This window comes from Felis catus, chromosome B1 (assembly GCF_018350175.1).
Source record: "Felis catus isolate Fca126 chromosome B1, F.catus_Fca126_mat1.0, whole genome shotgun sequence".
NCBI classification, from domain to species: domain Eukaryota; kingdom Metazoa; phylum Chordata; class Mammalia; order Carnivora; family Felidae; genus Felis; species Felis catus.
The window spans coordinates 149,121,921-149,145,107 of NC_058371.1; the positions used below are offsets into that span (position 1 = coordinate 149,121,921).

Sequence of the window (23,187 nt, forward strand, 5' to 3'; positions counted from 1 at the left end):
AGGAAATGTTTGACCATCTAATTTTCTAAGAAAAATCTTTAAAGAACCAATATTGGGCCCATGCAAACCACACAAAATCAATTCACCTTTTCCCCCTGAAGGCACATAATAGTGAGATTTTGAATAACCAAGCAAGGATTTAAGTCTAGAACAAGACCAAAAGCCTGCTGCTTTCTCCTGCCAACGGAGTCTGTCTCTTCAGCTAAGCCTGAGCCCTACTTCATGCTCAGAATTGGCAAGTACTCTCAGCAAAGGATAAGAAACAAGCAGTGATCCTTGGCTCATTGTAGTAGGGTCTCTGACTCTTCTGGAATTGCAATTTATCTCATTCTTGTTGCTCCAAAAGCCTTTTGATTTCTTTAAAAACTGACCTTTGAAATTCATCTGTCTTCTCGTGTTTTCGAGTGTGCTGTAAACACCTAACCACACCCAGCCAGGAATAGAAATCTTTTAATACATTTTTGAAAAGTCTTATCTCCTTTGCTATGCAAAATTAAAGTTCCTGTTTCACAAGAGTTTGTCCTCTTTGGTGGCAAAATATTAGCTATTCTGACATATTTAGTTGACTGACAGCAACAAAGGAGTACCTTTCAACTGATGTGGCAACCAATTGAACATTAACAGAATAAAAACTCAAATTAGTGGCTGAATTAAATGATTTTCCTTATTTAGGAGCCAGAACTTTATTTCTGAATTCTAGTCAATTACTATGGTATAGGGAAACTTACCCAGAGGTTTTTGTGTCCTTTTGAAATATATATTCAGTATTGCTGATACGAAGAAATTGTAACTATATAGTTTTCCACCATAAGGCCTTTTAAATATTCTCCTTGATAATTCTAAATATGCTAAAATTTTGATCAGAAAATATGAGGGATTTTGAATTGACCAGGACAATCTATCTGTATAAGCAATCACAAACAAATCTCAGTAATTTATGGGTTTGATTCTGGTAATGGCAATGGTATTGAAAATCCAACTTCATACTCAGTACATACTCCATTTTAGTGACTTCCTGGTGTCAGCCACGGATGTAATCTTCTTCTCTTTGTGTAATGCTTCACTCGCCCCACCTTTTTTATAACAGTTTTGTAATTTATATGCCATACAATACTTCCTTCTAAAATACACAGTTCGGTAGTCTTTAGTATATTCATAAAGTTATGCAGCCATCACCATTATTTAATTTTAGAATATTTTCATTACCCCCTCTAAAAAACCCTGTATCCATTGGCAGTCATTCTGTTTCCCCTTCTTCGCAGCCTCTGACAACCACTACTCTACTTTCAGTCTGTATTGGTCTGTTCCAGAATAATCTCACTCATTTCACATAAATAAATTACAAATGGTCTTTTGTGCTCCCATTTTTCACTTAGCATAATGTTTTCAAGGTTCACCCATGTTGTAGTCTGTATCAGTTCTTCATTACTTTTTATCGCTTAATAAGATTTCTTCATATGGATATGCTTCATTTTCTTTATCCATTTATCAGTTGATGATCATTTAGGTTGTTTTCATTTTGGGCTACTATGAATAATGCTGCTATGAGCATTCATGTATATGTTTGTGTGGGCATATGTTTTTATTTATTGTGGATACACAGCTAAGAGTAGAACTGCTGGGTCATAATGGTTGATTCACTTCTTCATAACAAGAAAATATCTTTTTGCTGTTGAATCTCCATTCCTGAGATATTAATTTAGGACACTTAATGCAATTTATTGAAATGAAGTCAATATAGTACAAGGGAAGTAAAAATTATTGATTTGGATAAAGAGATTTTTAGAAGCCATTGTCTCAAATTTGGAAGTCAAAAGAAACCACAGCATGCCTTTTTGATGTCATACTGAGACACTGTTAAACAATAAATGATGGAAGAATTATTTAATTCTTTAGAAGAATGTGCCTATATTTTACTTTTTTATTACTGATTCCCTATTTACTTTTGAGTCCACATATAGTTAGGTTAAATGTTAGCTTGCATATTTCTGTCTGGTAGAAAATATCATCCCCCAAATTATGATTTTATTGCTCTATATGACATTAAGCAGTTTTGTGTCTAACTTTAGTAGTATTACCCTAACATTACTTTTTCCCCCCAGTTGTTTACAAGTAGCTCCTCAAAATATATTTGAACCACACTTGCATTCTTAACTGGTTTCCTCCTCAATGATTGAATATATGTATATATATATATGTATATATATATATATATATATGTGTGTGTGTGTATGTATATATATGCATACATATACACATATATATTTATGATTCATTTAATGATTGTATAAGAATTATGGGTTGTATTTTTTCAAAAATAATTCAAAAAATACTTGGAATACATTACATAATGAAGATCCTAAATTCTGAATAACCCTAAATAAAAAATAACTTTATTCTACTGAAGTAATAGAATTTTTAAACTTCTGAGTCAAAGAAATGTTTTCCATCTACCTATCAAGCCTTCACATTTTTCTTTCTCAGATTATTGATATATTCCCAAAAAGAATATTCTAGGGTGCCAAGAGCTAAGAATCAGAGACAAAGTCATGTTCCATCAATGATGGTTCACTATAAAAGAGGTTCCAAAACTTCATGTTAAGTTTCTGGAACCAGAAATAAACAGACAACTTAGATCCAGCAACAGATCACTCACCGCTTTATTCATGACTCAGAAAATGTCTCCAAGATGAGATGCTGTTACCTTTGCTCAGTTTTGCCTTTTGCTGTTTGGCCCCTGACCATGGGTAAGTGATGGGCATAGCAGATTCTGTCCACATGTTTTTAGGGCCAAATCTAGAAGAAATAAGCACCTGCTTCCATCCACAGAAGGCCCAGAAAAAGTCACAGTGCTATGTGTTAGATCTTATATTGTCCTGAACTAATCACTGGCATATCTTGGGCAGCATACTTCATCAGCAAAGGCAATGCTGTTTGATATCGATTATATGCAGAATCTAGAAAAATCAAACTCATGATAAGAGAGATCCGATTCGTGGTTGCCAGAGGCAGAGTGTAGAGTGGACGAATGGGACGAAGGTTGTCAAAAGATGTCCATTTCCAGTTATAAGATAATAAATACTGGGGAATATAGTGTACAACATAATCATTATAGCTAAGAATACTATTTTGTTTATTTGCAAGTTTCTAAGAGAGTAGATCTTAAAAGTTCTCACCATAAGGAAAACAATTATAAGTATGTGAGGTAATGGGTGCAAACTTATTATGGTAATCATTTCACAGTAATACATCTCTCAAATCATTGCGATGAGTATCTTATAAAATGTTATACCTAAACTGTATCTCAGTAAAAGTGCAAACATTCATAACAAGAAAAGAGTTTTGGTTATCACCTATTACTCATGATCTTATTGAAGCAGTCAGTCAATGGAATACGCAGCACACACACATACACACACACTCACACACTCACAAAATCACACAAAAACAAAAAACAACCCTCCAAAACAAACTAAAAAGTGAGATCAACTTCTGAAAGAAAAAAAATGACTGTCATTACTTACTGACTTTTTATGAATTGTCAGTCTAATCTAAATCTAACTTAAATACTAGTAGAGTTGCTAAGGGATTATATTTAGGTTGCTGAATTCAAGAGTGAAATACAAAAGCACCAACGGATCTCCTTTATCTTTATAACTATAAAAAAGAGATATTAATGGTAACTAGACTATAAAAATAATGCTAGAAATAAGAGTTTTAGCAAAGAATGGTAAAATATTACTGATTGTTATAAAAAAGATCTGAATAAAAATTTGTTTTGAAAAACCTTAGATGTTCAAGAGGTCAGTTTTCCCCTGATTGATCTCTGAATTCAGTGTAAACTTAACTCAGTAAACACATAGAATGCTTCATAAACTTTCTGTAAAGTTCATTTGAGAGGAAAGATGCAGAAGGCTATCTACAAACATTTTATAATAAACAAACATAGTAGGAATTTATACTCTTAAGCTCCAGAGATATAACTGAAGAATCTTATGTGGGAGTTTTTTTCCTGACATTATTTTGTTCTGGCATTGAGAAGAATGAATAGAGAGAAACCTAAAAGCAAAGTGAAACTAATATGTATAATGTGAAAATGTCTCCCATCACAAGGAAGTGTGATTCAACGGTAATAGTTGATAAGCTATTTGGCCATGTTAAAATTTACACTTAAGGTATTAATATTCTAAATCTTTAGGGTTACATAGAAAAACGTCATAGGGAGCGTAAGTGATTATTTTGTTATTGTTAAGATGCCAGTAGTAATGCCCAGGGACCAAGTTGTTGAGAAGAGTGATTTTGCTTTTAAAATATACTTTAAAGAGAAAGACAAGAATGTAAGATGTCCAAAATATGCAGACTTGTAAATTGGAAGACTAGGCAAGCATAAAATAATAATGAAGATACTTTCTATTCTTATAGCTTTTTTTTTTTTATGTTTATTTTTGAGAGAGAGAGAGAATGAGCGCACAAGTTGGGAAGGGGCAGAGGCAGAGGGAGACACAGAATCCGAAGCAGGCTCCACACAGAATCCGAAGCAGGCTCCAGGCTCCTAGCTGTCAGGACAGAGCCCAACACGGGGCTCAAACCCACAAACTGCGAGATCATGACCTGAGCCAAAGTCGGTGCTCGCTCAACTGACTGAGCCACTCAGGCGCCCCTATTTATATAGCTTTTTGTAATGTAAAACAAGACAAGCCGTAACAGCAAAAACTTCCTAACCTTTTGGAAAAAAGAATTATTATTTTTAATGTTTATTTATTAGAGAGGGAGGGGGGAGGGACAGAGAGAGACAGAGACAGAACCCAAAGCAGGCTCCAGCCTCTGAGCTGTCAGCACAAAGCCCAATGAAGGGCTTGAACCCACAGGTTGTGGTATCATGACCTGAGCTGAAGTTGGGACACCTTAACCAACTGAGCCACCTAGGCGCCCCTGGAAAAAGAATTATAATGGAACTTCCCATTGAACTAATCTATAGTATGGGAATGTAGAATATAAAGAGGTAAAAGGAATTGCTGAAATAAGAGAGAAACAGTGTGCTCAGGGTCAAAGCTCACAATTTGACCTCTAATGCAATTTTGAATAGAACAAAAAAAACAAAACAGTGAGATTTAAAAATCTGGAAACATGGTCTTTTAGGGAAAAAAAATCACATTTTGCCATTGGGAGAGAACTGCATATGAAACCAATACATATTTATTTATTTTCTAGTTTTGTGCTCATCACATGCTAAACCCTGCAACCAGCAATAAAACCTCAATTGGATGCAAACAGAAAGCCTGAGAAAAAGCAAGTCGATCCGGAAAAAAAAAAAAAAAACAAAAAACAAAAAAAACAAACCAGACTGTATAAAAGCAAAACTAAACGAGAGGAATAGTCCAGAATTATGTCAAATTCAGCACACAGTTTTCTAGATATTGCAAAAACATTAGTAGCAGCAACCAGGATTTATGTGTATACATAGAGAATATTCTTCCTGTGATAATTTGTAAAAAATCAATCATCCAAAACCAAAAAAAATTTTTTTTTGTTTTTTACTGAAAATGCTTGGGTCCTCACTTAAAAATATTTTTTTTAAGGGACGCCTGAGTGGCTCAATCAGTTAAATGTCTGACTTGGTCTCAGATCATGATCTCACAGTTTGTGGGTTCAATCCCTGCATCAAGCTCTGTGCTGACAACTAGCTCAGAGCCTGGAGCCTGTCTTTAGATTCTAACCCTCTCTCTCTGTCCTTCTGCTACTTGCACTCTATCAAAAATAAATAAAACACATACAAAAAAATTTTTAAAATACCTTTTTTAAGATTTTATATCGTCAGGTAAATATTTACATTTTATTTTATTTTTTAAGTGTTTATTTTGAGAGAGAAAGCACACAGGTGTGAGTGCATGAGTGGGGGGAGAAGCAAAGAGTGAGGAGAGAGAGAGAGAATCCCAAGCAGGCCTTGGGCTTGATCTCATGATCACAAGATCATGACCTGAGTCACAATCAAGAGTCAGATGTTTAACCAACTCTGCCACCCAGGCACCCTTTTTCTTATGAAGTAAGAATCTTTAATGCATGCAAATATATCTTACCTAAAGCCTTGCTGTAATAGTCATCCCATTCTGGAAATACAAAATATAAAAACATAATATCAGTCACTATGTACAGTAACCAATTCTCTAGTCTCTGTACAAAAGTCATGCGGTCTGTCAATCCTAATGTGATGCCAGGAACATATGAAGAAGGGATAGGAAGCTGAGCACACAGTCTCTCAATGACATTCCCATAAGAAAATCGAAAAGAGTATACAAATGGAATATTGAGGAGCTCAGCCAACAATTCCCCACAAAAGCTTAAGGGATCAGCTAAACAGATATCAAACTTAGTTGCTTGTAGCCTGCTGAGTAACTCCTTATTTGTGATAGCACTCTCACACATTCTTTTGGCTGTCCTAGAAAACTTGTAGACAAGTTCTGTCAGTTTTCCTTGCATGCTCCACCATGAAAGTTTTGGCAGTTCAAAGGAAACATCATAGAGGATACCACTGAGCTCTTCCATGAGAGTTTCTTTAGTTACTGGAAGTTGAAGGATCTCCACATTAAAGGGAATCTTGGTATGATCAAACAGATAACTTGGTGAAGGTACCAGGACAGTTACCTCATGCCCACGAAGCTGGAGTTGATCCAGGATAACTTTTAAATTAATCCAGTGACTAAAATCCAAGGGCCACACAAGTATTTTCCCAGTCCTTCCAGAGTCGAAGAAATACAGATGCAGCATGAAAAGAACCCAGAAACCTTTTACAGTCCTCATGATCAACTCTTGCTCTAACTAAACCGAGGCTTAAACCAAGTTCATGAAGTTCACAATCCCACAGATCTCTTTCATGACTTTCTCAATCAATTTATAGTAGGTTGAGCTGAACTTTGGAGTACATAGTTGGTTTTACCAAATGCAGCTGTTTTGTTTTAAAAAAAAAATCAATACAGTTGGGGCGCCTGGGTGGCTCAGTCGGTTAGGCATCCAACTTTGGCTCAGGTCATGATCTAGTGATTCGTGAATTTGAGCTATGCGTCAGGCTCTGTGCTGACCCCTCAGAGCCTGGAGCCCACTTCAGATTCCGTGTCTCCCTCTCTCTGCCCCTCCTCCACTCGTGTGAGCGCGTGTTCTCTCTCTCCCTCCCCCTCAAAAATAAACAAACATTAAAAAAATGTTTTTAATCAGTACAAACAATGAAATGAGTTAGGAAGAAAATAGAATGAGAGTTTTAAAACTTCTTTTAGAGGATATGAAAACAAAAAGGCTTAAACACAAATTGAGAATAAATTCTAAAGGATGTTAAAATCCATCACCATGTGAAGCATATTCAATTAAGACTGGGTATTTTGGTAACTTTTTCTCTGGTATCTTAAGTTCCTTAGAACAGAATGGTCTGTGTAGTATTTTTCTTACGGACAACTCTGCTAGGAATTCTAGAGGAAAGAGGTTATCACCTACTTCCAGAAGCACAGTATATGTGCCAGAGGCATTAGGGCAGGGAGAAAATTTAAATCCAAATGTTCTCATGCTGAATTCAGTGCCCTTTCTGCCAAATCACATCTATCTTTAAGAAAAAAAATATTTTTTTCTTTTGCTATTACTTCATATATGAATTAAAGTTCTGATTCTAGATCAGATTCATATTATGTTGAAAAGAAACAGAATAAAGGCAAGTCATGAAGAAGATACCTTAATAATCTTATTCTTCCTCCTAGCACATTCAATTCTATTTTCTTTACTTTCTTATTCTAACAAACTTTTTATAATGTAAAATTCTATTTTCTTTTTCTTTTGCTTGGATCCCTACACCTGGAAACCACCACCCCATGTAGAAATGGGTCCAATGATATTTAGGACAATAACTTTATCAATAATCCTTTTGCTTAAAAAGTTGATTTTAGGGGCGCCTGGGTGGCTCAGTCGGTTGAGTCTGACCTCGGCTCAGGTCATGATTTCACAGCCCATGGATTTGAGCCCCACATGGGACCCTGTGCTGACAGCTCAGAGCCTGAGGCTGCTTTCGATTCTGTGTCTCCCTCTCTCTCTGCCCCTTCCCTACTTGTGCTCTCTCTTTCTCTCCCTCTCAAAAAAATAAAAAAATTTTTTCTTAAAAAAATTGATTTTATACAAGGAATTAGTCAGTAAGAAATATATCATAATAACATTATCATTTCCAATATCATAAGAATATCTAATAAAAAACAGGATTGAGCAATTATTCCATTGATCACCGTATCTATAAGTTCTACTCCCAAGTTATATATTGATCTGTTCTTCTCTGTCAGTTGTTACTATCACTTTAAACCTAGCCATTTTCATATCCAACTTGGATTTACTGCAATAGTTTTCTAACATCCCTACTTTCATTTTTACACTCTCATAACCCGCTTTATACAAAGAAACTTTCCTGACTTTCAAAAAGTTTATTTCAGAGAATGTCAGTCTTGGGTAAAATATGTTAACTCTCTTTTTCGTATATGTTAAAATCTGTATTCTCTGAAATGGACCCATGAATCCTGACTGATATTCTAATCTTATGTTATTCTACTTTATTCCTCCATCCACATCAGCTATCTTTGAGCTTTTTGATTATTAGCCATTGTTTTCTAAAGTGGTATCAGCAAGAATTATGGACTCCATCAGGAAGCCTGCCTACCAGCTTTTGGGGACATCTCATCTTCACACCTCCCTTCCCCAGCTAGGCCCACAGTTGTCCCCAACACTGCATGTACCTCATTCCTATTAGCTTGACAGCTCAAGGTGCATGACCCCATTGTGGTGAGACTAAGCCTTTGTAGACAGCTTTTGGGCAAGTGAAAAAGGCTAGCCTGAATCTGTGGGATTGGGAGAGTTTACACAAACTTAAACATTTCAGGGCTCTGCCCTAGGGAAAATGAATGGGAAGCTCTCAACACTAGGTCTGTTTTTGTGGGTTAGGATAAGTCATACAATCTGAAGACATCCCCTCAAGAGGGAATAAGAAGTAAGGAGCAGACATATCCATAGAAAAGGACTGAGAAAGCTAGTTGGACTGACGGATGAAGGTGTTTTTTTTCCCCCAGAGCCAGTCAGCAAACCCTGGAGGGAATGATCACTTCTTTAATGTGAAAACTGACACAAGACTTCAAGGAACAAGAAAAGTCAAGGAAATATGACACCACCAAAGAACACAAAGAAATGCAAATCTGTGAATTGCCTGCAAAAATTACAAATTAGATTGTTCTAAGGAAGCAGAGTAAGCTTAAGAGAACACAGAAAAATCAATGAAATCAGAAAAACAATATATGTACACAATGGGAGTTTCAATACAGATAGAAATCATAAAAAAATGAGCCAAAGATAAAGTTAGAAAAAAATTAAAGAGGATATTTTGCTTATATGAGGACCAAACAAACAGAAATATTGGGTCTGAAGAATATAATGAATGAAATAAAAAAATGAATACAGATCATCAACAGCATACTCTATGAAGCAGAAGAATCTGTGAACTCAAATACAAGTTATTGAGATATTGGAGGAGCCAAGATGGCAGAACAGCATGGAAGTTTTTTGTGTGTCTCGCGTCCATGAAATACAGCCAGACCAACACTAAACCATCCTATACACCTAAAAAACTAATTGGAGGATTAACACAACAATCTGCACAACCTGAACCACAGAATTCAGCAGGTATGTGGCACGAAGAGGTGAACTTGGGGGACAGAGAAGCCGGTGGAGGTCAGGGAGCCACTTTTGCGGGCAGAGAGAGGATGGAGACTTGGGAGGGGGAGGAATACGGGAAAAGCACCCCTCCCCAAAAGCAGCTGGAGAGAAAGTGGAAAATTACAAACAACCGCAGGGACTAAACTAAAAAGGGAAAAGGAGAAAGGAGAAAGGAGAGGGTTTAAATTCCATTAAGACTGTAAACAAGGGGAGCACAAAGTCTGCAACTCCACAGCTCAATACCTGGCGGTGTTCTGGTGAGAAGGGTAAATCGCCAGGAACAGAGTGGGGTCCGGGAGGTTCTCAGGCCACACGGGGAAAATCAGTTCCACTGCTGGAAGGACATTTGGTGGAGACTACTGAAGCCACCAGTCGCAGCAGACCCCAGAAAACAGCCACATTCACTGGTGCTGGAACAAGGTCGTTAAGGGTGAAGCCTGGTGCCAGATATGTGTTGTGATTTTCCATAATCCCTGAAAAGCTGCTGCTACACTATCTTGCAAACTTTTTATGGGGCAGGCAGGCACCTGGCCACAGTCTCGGAGCACGGGCAGCAGCAGGGTCCCACAAGCGTTCCTGGGTGCAGCCAGCTTTTGGCCATTGCTCAGTGAGACCCTCCCACAGAAGGGCAGAACGGGTCAAAGCCACGGTCCTTCAGAAGTAAGAGACCAGGGTAAAAAGCCACATTTGATACAAAACTTGGGAGAGAGGTACTGCCTGGGTGGGGCCTGGTCACGAAGAGTGAAAAAGCAGGGAGCAGATGAAAGCTGAAGACAGAGGACAAGTGCACAATTGCTGATCAGGGAGAACATAGATCCGATACTAGAGACTGGGTAGCTGTGTGACGTCATTTTCACCTCTTCCGTGCATGCACATACACACCTACGAGCACCACAACAATCCACCCCCGTGGACTAGCAGTGCCATCTAGTGGAGAACGGAGCCGTTACAATGAGCCCCGCCCAACGGGGCCTACCTCGTTCTTCAAGAACACAAGTCTCACCACCTACTTAGTTTATGGACTATAAAGCACTACATAGTCTGACTTCTATGGGAAAACAAAGTAATTTCACTCCTATTTCAATCTGTAGGTCCATCTATTCAATTTTCTTTTTTCTTTTTCTCTTTACACTATTTTTCTTTTTCTTGAATGCAGAAAGAGAAAAATTCATTTTTATTTTCAATTTTTAATATTTTTATGTTCTTTACTATATTTTTTACTTTTGTGTAAATTTTTTCAAACTCTCTTACTTCCATCATTTTAGTCTACTTCAGTGTATTCACCTTTTCAAATTTTCAAACGATTTCCTTTTTATTTTCTTTTTCGTTTCTATTCTTTTTCTTGAATGCAGAAAAACTTCATTTCTACATTCAATTTCTATTAAAAATATTTTCCTTTAATTTTTTTACTATATTTTTTGCTTTTATGTAAATTTTTTCAAATTCTATTTTACTTCCATTATTTTATTTTAGTCAACTACAGTGTATTCACTTTTTCAAATTTTCAAACAATCATTTCTTTTTCATTTCTTTTCTTTTTCTTGAATACAGAAAGAAAAAATTCATTTTTATTTTTAGTTTTTATTAAAAATATTTTTCTTTAATTTTTTCTACTATATTCTTCACTTTTGTGTAAATTTTTTCAAATTCTATTTTACTCCCATCATCTCATTTTAGTCTACTTCAGTGTATTCACTCTTTCAAAATCTCAAATGATTTCCTTCCCCCCCCCTTTTTTTTCTCTGTCTAATTACTATCAACACCCAGACCAAAACACACCTAGGATCTAGCACCATTTATTAGATTTTCTGTGTGTGTGTGAGTGTTTATTTTTTAACTTTCATATTTTTTAATTTTATTTTTTTCATTTTAATTTTTCTACCTCATTAATTCCTTTTCTCCCTTCAAAATGACAAAACGAAGGAAGTCACCCCAAAAGAAAGAGCAGGAAGAAACGACAGCCAGGGATTTACCAACACAGATACAAGCAAGATGTCTGAACCAGAATTTAGAATCGCAATAAGAATACTAACTGGAGCCGAAAATAGATTAGAATCCCTTTCTACAGAGATAAAAGAAGTAAAAGATAGCCAGAATGAAATTAAAAAGGCTGTAACTGAGCTGCAATCATGGACGGATGCAGCAGCAGAAAGGATGGATGAGGCAGAACAGAGAATCAGCAATATAGGACAAACTTATAGAGAATAACGAAGCAGAAAAAAAGAGGACGATTAAGACAAAAGAGCACGATTTAAGAATTAGAGAAATCAGTGACTCATTAAAAAGGAACAACATCAGAATCATCAGGGTCCCAAAGGAGGAAGAGGAGAAATAGGGATAGAAGGGTTATGTGAGCAAATCATAGTGGAAAACTTTCCTAACCTGGGAAAGACACAGATATCAAAAGCCAGGAAATACAGAGGGCCCCCATGAGATTCAACCAAAACCAACCATCAACAAGGCATATTATAGTCAATTAAACAAAATAGTCAAGGAGAGAATCATGAAAGCAGCAAGGGAAAAAAAAGTCCCTAACAACAAGGGAAGACAAATCAGATTTACAGCAGACCAATCCACAGAAACTTGGCAGGCCAGAAAGGAGTGGCAGGATATATTCATTGTGCTGAATCAGAAAAATATGTACTCAAGAATTCTTTATCCAGCAAGGCTGTCATTCAAAATAGGAGAGATAAAAAGTTTCCCAAACAAAAATTAAAGGAGTTTGTGACCACTGAACCAGCCCTGCAAGAAATTTTAAGGGAGACTCTCTGAAGGGAGAAAAGAAGAAAATATATAGAAAATACATACATATATACATACATACATAAATACCAAAAGCAACAAAGATTAGAAAGGACCAGAGAACACCACCAGAAACTCCAACTCTACAAGCATCATAATGGCAATAAATTCATATCTTTCAGTACTCACTCTAAACATCAATGGACTAAATGCTCAATCAAAAGACATAGGGTAATAAAACAGTAAGAAAACAAGATCCATCTATATGCTGTTTACAACAGACCCACTTTAGACCTAAAGACACCTTCACATTGAAAATAAGGGGATGGAGAACCATCTATCATGCTAATGGTCAACAAAAGAAAGCCGAAGTTAGCCATACTTCTATCAGACAATCTAGACTTTAAAATAAAGATGGTATCAAGAGATGCAGAAGGGCATTATATCATAATCAAGGGCTCTATAACTAAGAAGACCTAACAACTGTAAACATTTATGCACCAAATGTGAGAGCACCCAAAGATATACATCAATTAATCACAAACATAAAGAAACTCATCAGTAGTACTACCATAATAGGAGACTTCAACACCCCACTCACAGCAATGGACAGATCATCTAATCAAAAGGTCAACAAGGAAACAATGACTTTGAATGACACACTGGACCAGATGGACTTAACAGATATATTCAGAATATTTCATCCTAAAGCAGAATATACATTCTTCTCCAGTGCACATGGAACGTTCTCCAGAATAGACCATGTACTGGGACACAAATCAGCCCTCAGCAAGCACAAAAAGATCGAGATCATACCATGCATATTTTCAGACCACAACACCCTGAAACTTGAAATCAACAACAAGAAAAAATTTGGAAAGGTAACAAACACTTGGAGACTAAAGAACATCCTTCTAAAGAATGAATGGGCCCACCAAGAAATTAAAGAGGAAATTAAAAAGTATATGGAAGCCAATGAAAATGATAACACCACAATCCAAAACCTCTGGGACACAGTACAGGCGGTCATAAGAGAAAAGTATATAGCAATCCAGGCCTTCCTAAAGAAGGAAGAAAGATCTCAGATACACAACCTAACCTTACGCTTAAGGAGCTGCAAAAAGAACAACAAATAAAACCCAAAACCAGCAGAACACATGAAATAATAAATATTACAGCAGCAATTAATGCTATCAAAACCAAAAAAATAGCAGAACCGATCAATGAAACGAGAAGCTGGTTCTTTGAAAGAATTAACAAAATTGATAAACCACTAGCCAGTTTGATCAAAAAGAAAAAGTAAAGGACCCAAATAAATAAAATCAAGAATAAAAGAGGAGAGATCACAACCAACACAGCAGAAATACAAACAATAATAAGAGAATATTATGAGCAATTATGTCAATACAATGGGCAATCTGGAAGAAATGGAAAAATTCCTAGAAACAGATATACTACCAAAACTGAAACAGGAACAAATAGAAAATTTGAACAGACCCATAACCAATAAGGAAATTGAATTAGTAATCAAAAATCTGCCAAAAAACAAGAGTCCAGGGCCAGATGGTTTTCCAGGGGAATTCTACCAAACATTTAAGGAAGAGTTAACACCTATTCTCTTGAAGCTGTTCTAAAAAATAAAAATGGAAGGAAAAATTCCAAACTCTTGCTATAAGACCAGCATTTCCTTGATTCCAAAAGGAGGCAGAAACCCCCACTAAAAAGAACTAGAGATCAATTTTCCTGATGAACATGGATGCAAAAATCATCAACAAGATATTAGCCAACTGGATCCAACAATACATTAAAAAAATTATTCACCACGACCAAGTGGGATTTATACCTGGGATGCAGGGCTGGTTCAATATCCACAAAACAATTAATGTGATTCATCACATCAATGAAAGAAAGGACGAGAACCATATGACCCTCTCAATAGATGCAGAGAAAGCATTTGACAAAATACAGCATCTTTTCTTGATAAAAACCCTCAATAAAGTAGGGACAGAAGGATCATACCTTGAGATCATAAAAGCCATATATGAATGACCCAACACTAATATCATCCTCAATGGGGAAAAACTGAGAGCTTTCCCCCTAAGGTTAGGAACAAGACAGGGATGTCCACTCTTGCCTTTGTTATTCAACATGGTATTGGAAGTCTTAGCCTCTGCAATCAAACAACACAAAGAAATAAAAGGCATCCAAATCGGCCAGGAGGAGGTCAACCTTTCACTCTTTGCAGATGATATGATACTCTATATGGAAAACCCAAAAGATTCTACCAAAAAACTGCTAGAATTGATTCATGAATTCAGCAACTTTGCAGGATATAAAATCAATGCACAGAAATCAGTTGCATTCCTATTCACAAACAATGAAGCAACAGAAAGAGAAATCAAGGAATTGATCCCATTTACAGTTGCACCAAAACCCATAAAATACCTAGGAATAAATCTAACCAAAGGGGTGAAAAATCTATACACTGAAAACTATAGAAAGCTTACGAAAGAAATTAAAAACACACACAAAAAAGGAAAAAGATTCCATGCTCCTAGACAGGAAGAACAAATATGTTAAAATGTCGATACTACCCAAAGCAATCTACATATTCAACGCAATCCCTATGAAAGTAACACCAGAATTCTTCACAGAGCTAGAACAAATAATCCTAAAATTTGTATGGAACCAGAAAAGACCCCGAATAGCCCAAGCAATCTTGAAAAAGAAAACCAAAGCAGGAGGCAAAGCAGGAGGCTTCAAGCTATACTACAAAGCTGTAATCAAGAGAGTATGGATACTGGCACAAAAACAGACACTCAGACCAACGAAACAGAATAGAGAACCCACAAATGGACCCAAAAAGGTATGGGCAACTAATCTTTGACAAAGCAGGAAAGAATATCCAGTGGAATAAAGACAGTCTCTACAGCAAGTGGTGCTGGGAAAACTGGACAGCAACATGCAGAAGAATGAACCTGGACCACTTTCTTACACCATACACAAAAATAAACTCAAAATGGGTGAAAGACCTCAATGTAAGACAGGAAGCCATCAAAATCCTCCAGAAGAAAGCAGGCAAAAACCTTTTTGACCTTGGCCGCAGCAACTTCTTCCTCAACACGTCTCCGGAGGCAAGGGAAACAAAAGCAAAAATGAACTACTGGGACCTCATCAAAATAAAAAGCTTCTGCACAGCGAAGGAAACAATCAGCAAAACTAAAAGGCAACTGACAGAATGGGAGAAGATATTTGCAAATGACATATCAGATAAAGGGTTAGTATCCAAAATCTATAAAGAACTTATCAACCTCAACACCCAAAAAACAAATAATCCAGTGAAGAAATGGGCAAAAGACATGAATAACACTTCTCCAAAGAAGACATCCAGATGGCCAACTGACACATGACAAAATGCTCAACATCACTCATCAGTGAAATACAAATCAAAATCACGATGAGATACCACCTCATACCTGTCAGAATGGCTAACATTAACATCTCAAGCAACAACAGATGTTGGTGAGGATGCTGAGAAAGATGATCTCTTTTGCACGGCTGGTGGGAATGCAAAGTGGCATAGCCACTCTGGAAAACAGTATGGAGGTTTCTCAAAAAATTATAGAACTATCCTATGACCCAGCAATTGCACTACTAGTTATTTATCCAAGGGATACAGGGTTGCTGTTTCGAAGGGGCATATGCACCCCAATGTTCACAGCAGCACTATCAACAATAGGTAAAGTATGGAAGGAGCCCAAATGTCCATCGATGGATGAATGGATAAAGAAGAGTTGGTATATATATATATATATATATATATATATATATATATACACACATACATATACATATATATACACATATATACATATATATACACATATATACATATATACACATATATACATATATACACATACATACATATATATACACACATATATACATATATATACACATACAATGGAGGATTACTCGGCTCAAAATGAATGAAATCTTGCCATTTTCAACTGCATGGATGGAACTGGAGGGTATTACGCTAAGTGAAATTAGTCAGAGAAAGACAAAAATCATATGACTTCACTCATATGAGGACTTTAAGAAACAAAACAGATGAACATAAGGGAGGGGAAAAATAATATAAAAACAGGGAGGGGGGCAAAACAGAAAAGACTCATAAATACGGAGAACAAACAGAGGGTTACTGGAGGGGTTGCGGGAGGGGGGATGGGCTAAATGGGTAAGGGGTACTAAGGAATCTACTCTGAAATCACTGTTGCACTATATGCTAATTTGGATGTAAATTTTAAAAAATAAAATTAGGGGCACCTGGGTGGCTCAGTCGGTTAAGCGTCCGACTTCGGCTCAGGTCACGACCTCGCGGTCCGTGAGTTGGAGCCCCGCTTCGGGCTCTGTGCTGACAGCTCAGAGCCTGGAGCCTGTTTCGGATTCTGTGTCTCCCTCTATCTCTCTGACCCTCCCCCGTTCATGCTCTGTCTCTGTCTCAAAAATAAATAAACGTTAAAAAAAATTTTTTTTAAATAAAATTAAAAAATATAAAAATACGGTTTTTTGTTGCAAAGTAACTACTATAATTGAGAAATAGTGTGTGAAAAGATTTCCCCCCACTCTAGTAGACGTAATTTTAAGGCCCCCTCTGTGTTGCCTCATTCATGGTATAATACCCAACATTTTTTTCTCAGGCCTTTTTGCTTATATCGAAATGACAGGTACTTTAAAACATACTGGATGTTGGAGTTTGCTTACAGATTGTTGAGAAACTACATGAATACGAACTATCTCATTAAAAATGCAGATTATGTATAGAACACCGGATCTTAAGTGTTTTCTGTTTCAAATAGAAGTACTTTCTCTTAGATTTTTCTTTTTACTTCATAACACTTGTCATTGTCTTTCAGGTGGAAATGAGGTATAGTCAGCATTGTTGCAAATGCACCTACATTCCTGTATATATTATGCATTTGTGCATAATTAGCCTCATTATAAACTAAAAGCCACATAAATAATGCAAACTGTCCCTGTGATAACTGTGCGTACCATAATGTATCTAAGTGCTGGTTGTAAATGTGGATAAAAGCATCAGTGAAACTGAAAATATTTTAATGTTTTCTGCTCTGCAACAACAATTTTCAAAGCTTTAATCACTTAGAAATTAAATACCAGAAAGGTATTTAGTAATACCAGGCTTCCTCGGAGCCTTCTCTGGTAAGAAGATAAGCTAGTATTTTATAGACCAATTTGGATGCCTTTAACATAACAATTTCTAAAAGATCCAGTTTTATAAATCTAGAATAATGGTTAAATACAAGGCTTTACCAACAGTTTTGTTCAAATAAAAATAAAAGTGCTAACAGTCAAAATCTAAATTAACTGTAATTATTTTCTCCTAAGTGTTGTAACCCTTGTGGGAAACAGCATCTGGCAGTGTTCCCACAGGACTTGAATATAAAGCAAACCTAAAGCACAAGCAAAATTGCTTTTATTTACATTGTCCTTGAGTTAAACACCTATTCTTTATATTTGCATACATATTAATAATTTGTGTTAAGGGAATTAAATTACTTTAAGTGTAATTTTATTCCACTGTATTTCAGCTTGATAAGTAATTTTTATAAGTTGACTACAGTGGCTTAAAAACATGGAATTTAAGTAAAATCTACGCTGAAAATAATACCTGTAAACCACACCAAAAATAACAGAAAATGGGTTAGGTAGTTTTAACAATATATTCATCAAACAGTGTATAATGTTATTACCAAAAGTCACTTTAATAATAAAATAATTTTATGTCATTGTTATAACTGCATTCAGAAATTAAAAATGTTTTTAATTGTGTAATTTTTAAACGTGTTTTGACTATATTAAAATGTAATACAGTTTTATTCTAAAAAAAATTGATCTTTGCAATTCTTAGACCATATAATCAGATACATAAACCTATGTCCAACTATACATGATCAAAGAATCCTCTTATTCACTTTAATTTTGCAGTTTCACATAAAGCAATATATATACATAGAGTTAGGAAAAGACGTAAACATAGATACATTGAACAGAGTCACAAAAATCCCATTATACATTGCAAAAACTACAATACTATCCATGTGGTTGTTTCTTCAAGATCAATCCTAACAGCTTTCAAATGTCTGAATTGTCCAAAAAAATTTAAACACAAAAACTCCAAGCGGTTACACAGAATGACAGGATTGATGTAACTTTTTTCACCTTTATAATCTCTGTGTTAATACTGTTTATTTCAAATATATAGCTTACAGTCAGAATTTTGTAAGCAACATAGAGGTCAATGACAAAAATAAGTGATTATGAAGTTAATCTTGAAAATAACACAGGGAAGATGGGTCCATCTACATCAGGAACTGTGTAGGAGTTTTAATTTCCATATAGAATGCAGTATCTATTAAAGGATAAGTAATACAAATAAGTAATACAAATATTAAGATTTCTTATATTTTTAAAAGTATCTTTAGAATTTTTAAGTACATTTTTAAAAATATATGTTCTTAAAATCCAATAATATTCACAAAAATTACCAGATAATAATAAAAGTCACTCCAGGGACCTCTACTGGTGAAGCTTGACATTTATCCAGTTAGCAAAGAAGAAATGTTTACAGGGTCCAGATTCAAGATCACAAAGCTGAATCTGAAGCTGAGACACAATAAACTGAAAACTGGCACGGCAGATATTTCAAATTTCTCATTTTTTAGCATCCCAAAGATTCTGTACCTTTGGGTACTGCACCATGATACAACTCAGATGAATAACTTTAAAGTGAAGTCTGTGAAATGGGGGTTATATGAAGCCCTGACAAAGATAAGCATGAAGGAGGCCCACCGAATCTTCAGCCCCAATGATCCCCAGAAGTATAATCCAAGTAGACATACGAGCAGGCTAGATTCTTTGTATCAGTAGTAGTAGCCCAGTCATAGTTAGAGGGAGTCATTCTGTTAGGCCATGTGTAAACCATCTCTGCACCCATCACCAATCTGTCGAAAGAGCCATCAGACCAGCTCTAGAGTCACCAGTTATTTGGTGCCTCTCCTATGGTGGATATTTATTTTACCAATGCAAAACATATGGAAATGCAGTTTATTGGGTTTAATTGGCCATCTTTTTGTATGTTTTTTGTCTCTTCAGATTTGTTGTTGTTTGCACGTACTGCACACATTGTCTACTGTGGTGTTTTTTCTACTGACTCTTCTTTGGTGAAGACAAGTTGCAAAGGGTAAACTTATTATCTAAAAGATATAGAATTCTGGGGTCATGGATGACAGGGCCCAGAGTGGCAAAAAAACAAAGATTGATTATACAATCAAAAATAAGATCATATAAACTAGCAACAATTAATTAGAAATACTAAGTCAGAGATGAACTTTGGAGCTATGACTGATCAATCATAATGAGGACATGCAGGTTTTGAGAGTCAGAGTGGAATGAAATAAAAACTGGGGCAAGGGGACACCTGGGTTGCTCAGTTAATTTACTGTCTGACTCTGTTTTGGCTCAGGTCACAATCCCAGGGTTGTGTGATCAAGCACCACATCAGGGAGCTCCACGTACTGAGTGTGGAGCCTGCTTAAGATTCTCATTCTTTCTCTCTCTCTCTCCCCCACTTGTGCACTCAATCTCTCTCTCTCTTTCTTAAAAAAAAAAAAAAAAAAAATGAGGGCGGCTCGGTCTACTGAGTGTCCGACTTTGGCTCAGGTCATGATCTCATGGCTGAGTTCGAGCCCCACATCAGGCTCGCTGCTGTCAGTGCAGAGCCCACTTCAGATCCTCTGTCTCTGTCTTGCTCTGCCCTTCCCCCACTTGTGCTCTCTGTCTCTCAACAATAAATAAAACATTAAAAAAACTATTTAAAAAAAATTTTTAATTGAGGCAAAGACATTGAAATCAATCCCAGATGCTGCAATAAAATATAGGATAGGTGATCAATGCCAGGAGAACAATTAGAAACAAAAAAGCCTTCGAAGTACAACAGGTAACCATCAGAGCTCTAATGTAGGCAGTCAGCATGTAACACCTCTATTTTAATCAGTTTACTGTAAATTCCTAGAGCCTTTAGGTCTAGGGGGCTCTATCAGTCAAGGTTCAGTCAGGAAAACAGAAAATTCACCAATTCCATCTACAGCTGATCTTGTTCGCTCTTCTATTCATCCATTCAGTTCAGTTTCACTTCATATAATATTAAATTTCATATAATAAATGAATTTCTGATTTCTAGAATTTTGGAATGGTTATTTTATATATCTTTCTCAACTCATTCCATTCTTATATTAACTTACCCTTTCATGTCTAAACACTTTTTTTCTCTGTCTACAATCTTTAGGTGCAAATCATCCTATTTTGTATAGTTGTTATCTCATGTGGTTTTCATGAATTAATCTTCAATAGGTACTGATCTCTGCAAACACTGCACATGTCCTGGATTGTGAAAGCATCCATTCAGAATGTTTTTTTCTGACCTCCTTTGCTGCAGCTTAACGTGATCACCAATTTCATTATAATTTAACTTTTTTAGCCTGAAGTCACTGCACTCTACAGATAGTGTAAATTTTCATGCCTATTGTTAAGGCGCTTACCTTTTTAAAATTTTTTTTTAAATTTTTTTTTTTAATGTTTAAGACAGAGAGACACACAGCATGAGCAGGGAAGGGGCAGAGAGAGAGACACAGAATGTGAAGCAGACTCCAGGCTCTGAGCTGTTAGCACAGAGCCTGACACGGGGCTCGAACTCACGAACTGTGAGATCTTGACCTGAGCCGAAGCCGGATGCTTAACCGACTGAGCCACCCAGGCGCCCCAAAAGTTTTTTTTATTCTCCCCCAAAACCACTTTTTTATACTTCCTACAAGCATCTATTCATGGAATTTCCTTTTATTAAACCTAACAATTGGTGGATATCCTTTCGTGGTTTCAGACTTGGCTGTGTATGTTGTTCTATGTTGTCTTTTCTTCAGGATGTATATGCATGCGATTGAAGAAGTGTAAAAGCATGGAGTCCATTAAAATCAACTCAGTCCACTACACTGAATAGAACTCTTAATGTACATGTTTGGGGGAAGGATATTCCTTTTAATTAATAATTTTTTAAAATTTTCTTGCACTATAGTCAAGAGTTGTTTTACATAGATACGTTAGAATTTGTTGAGGTTTTATCTGTGACCATGTCTAAGTTCAATTTTACAAAATTTTTCATCTGCACTTGAAAAGAATGTACATACTTCCTTTGAGCTACCGAATTCAACTGATGAATCTTGTTACTTGTTTTGCCAAAATACTCAACTTCCCGAGCGCCTGGGTGGTTCAGTAGGTTGAACATCTGACTCTATGTATCAGCTTAGGTCTTGATCTAGTAGTCGAAAGATCATGCCCCACGTTGGGCTCTGCACTAACAACATGGAGCCTGCTTGGGATTCTTTCTCTCCCTCACTCCCTGCCCCTGCCCCACCCCTTCTCTCTCTCAAAATAAAAAAATGAACTTTTTTAAAAAAAATCAACTTTCAACTTTTGTTACAAAAACAATTTTCGTACTAATTTATTGTTTGCTTGATTTACTGGTTTCCGAGGTATACTGAAATCTTACAATTTTTCTTATTTGTTAATTGTTAGTGAATTACTTCTATCCACAGAAATGTTTTTCTTTATTACATTTCATACTGTGCATCTTTTATTCTTTGATATTAACAGCATTACATTAATTTTCACTTAGTACTGGCTAAATACAGACACATATATAAAACAATTCAAGGTCATTCTGTATTAGTTATTTTCATTTTAAACAAAAATAAAAGGTGGATTAAACAATCTTAATAGATGAGTTTACTTGATTCATACTTAAATTAATGTAAAAGTAATACATTAAATGAAAATGAAAGCAACTACATTAAAATACTAGTTTGCACTTATCTGTAACAATTTAACATTTAATTACCATGTTTTTTCTCACTGCATTCTCTTTCCCCCCCCCCCCCCCCCCCCCCGCCTTTTTATTAGAATGATCAAAATGTTTCTATTCTCTTGAACTGCCAATAAAAGTTATACTGTACACATATTTTTCTCAACTCTAAGAAGGGCCTAGAAACAGTAACATCCCAGCAACAAGGAGCACACCTACAACCCAGATCTTAATTTCTGTATATTACTCCTCAAAAAGAGGAACCACGGCTTCCTGGACAAATGACTGATTTTAGTTCAAGGCAAGAAAAACTACAAGATGAGCATGAATCATCTTGAAGTACATTAAATGGGAACACATCAAAAGGGTAGTGAGCAACTGGAGAGGGCTCCAATGAATCAAATCTGGAATAATTTGAGCGTAAAAAATTAATAATGATAGCTTTGGATTAAACTCCATAGGATAAATCAAATATCCATAAATCTATACTGACAGACACAGAAATAAATAAATAAAGGAAAGGGGAAGCTCTTCCTTATGTTCTAATTCCAATTAATAATTAATGGATACTAAAAATAGAGGGCAAAAGTATGATGACAAACAGGGTATTTACACAGTTTCAAGGTATCTCCTCACAAAATACTTCAAAAGGAAAAATTGTAACTTTATAGTGCAGAAACCTGCAAACATCATCTTAATCAAGTGATCAGAGTTAATTTTACCATTAATGAGATACATTAACATCATATGAGCCATGAAAATCATAATGAAAAGAG

At 36.0% G+C, this 23,187-nt stretch overlaps 1 protein-coding gene across 9 annotated transcripts in view; it reads right to left on the minus strand.

Moving 5' to 3' along the window:
- The window catches only part of LOC101087662 (UDP-glucuronosyltransferase 2A1-like), a 53,107-nt gene that overhangs the window by 20,679 nt on the left and 9,241 nt on the right, over positions 1-23,187 (minus strand). The window contains exons 1-2 of one of the 9 annotated variants that reach the window (XM_045056268.1): positions 6,643-6,758; positions 6,078-6,107 (exon numbers count right to left, since the gene is read on the minus strand). The exons of 2 other annotated variants lie outside the window; for them this stretch is intronic. Coding sequence is in view for 3 of the 7 variants with exons in the window: in XM_003985311.5 (XP_003985360.1) it covers positions 6,078-6,798 (721 nt within the window). In the remaining 4 variants the exon portion in view is untranslated. Of the gene's footprint in view, positions 1-86; positions 340-371; positions 2,090-6,077; positions 6,901-9,969; positions 10,106-23,187 lie in introns of those variants that run through there. 6 more of the 9 variants (XM_045056270.1, XM_003985311.5, XM_019829415.2 and 3 more) reach the window with 6 other exon arrangements.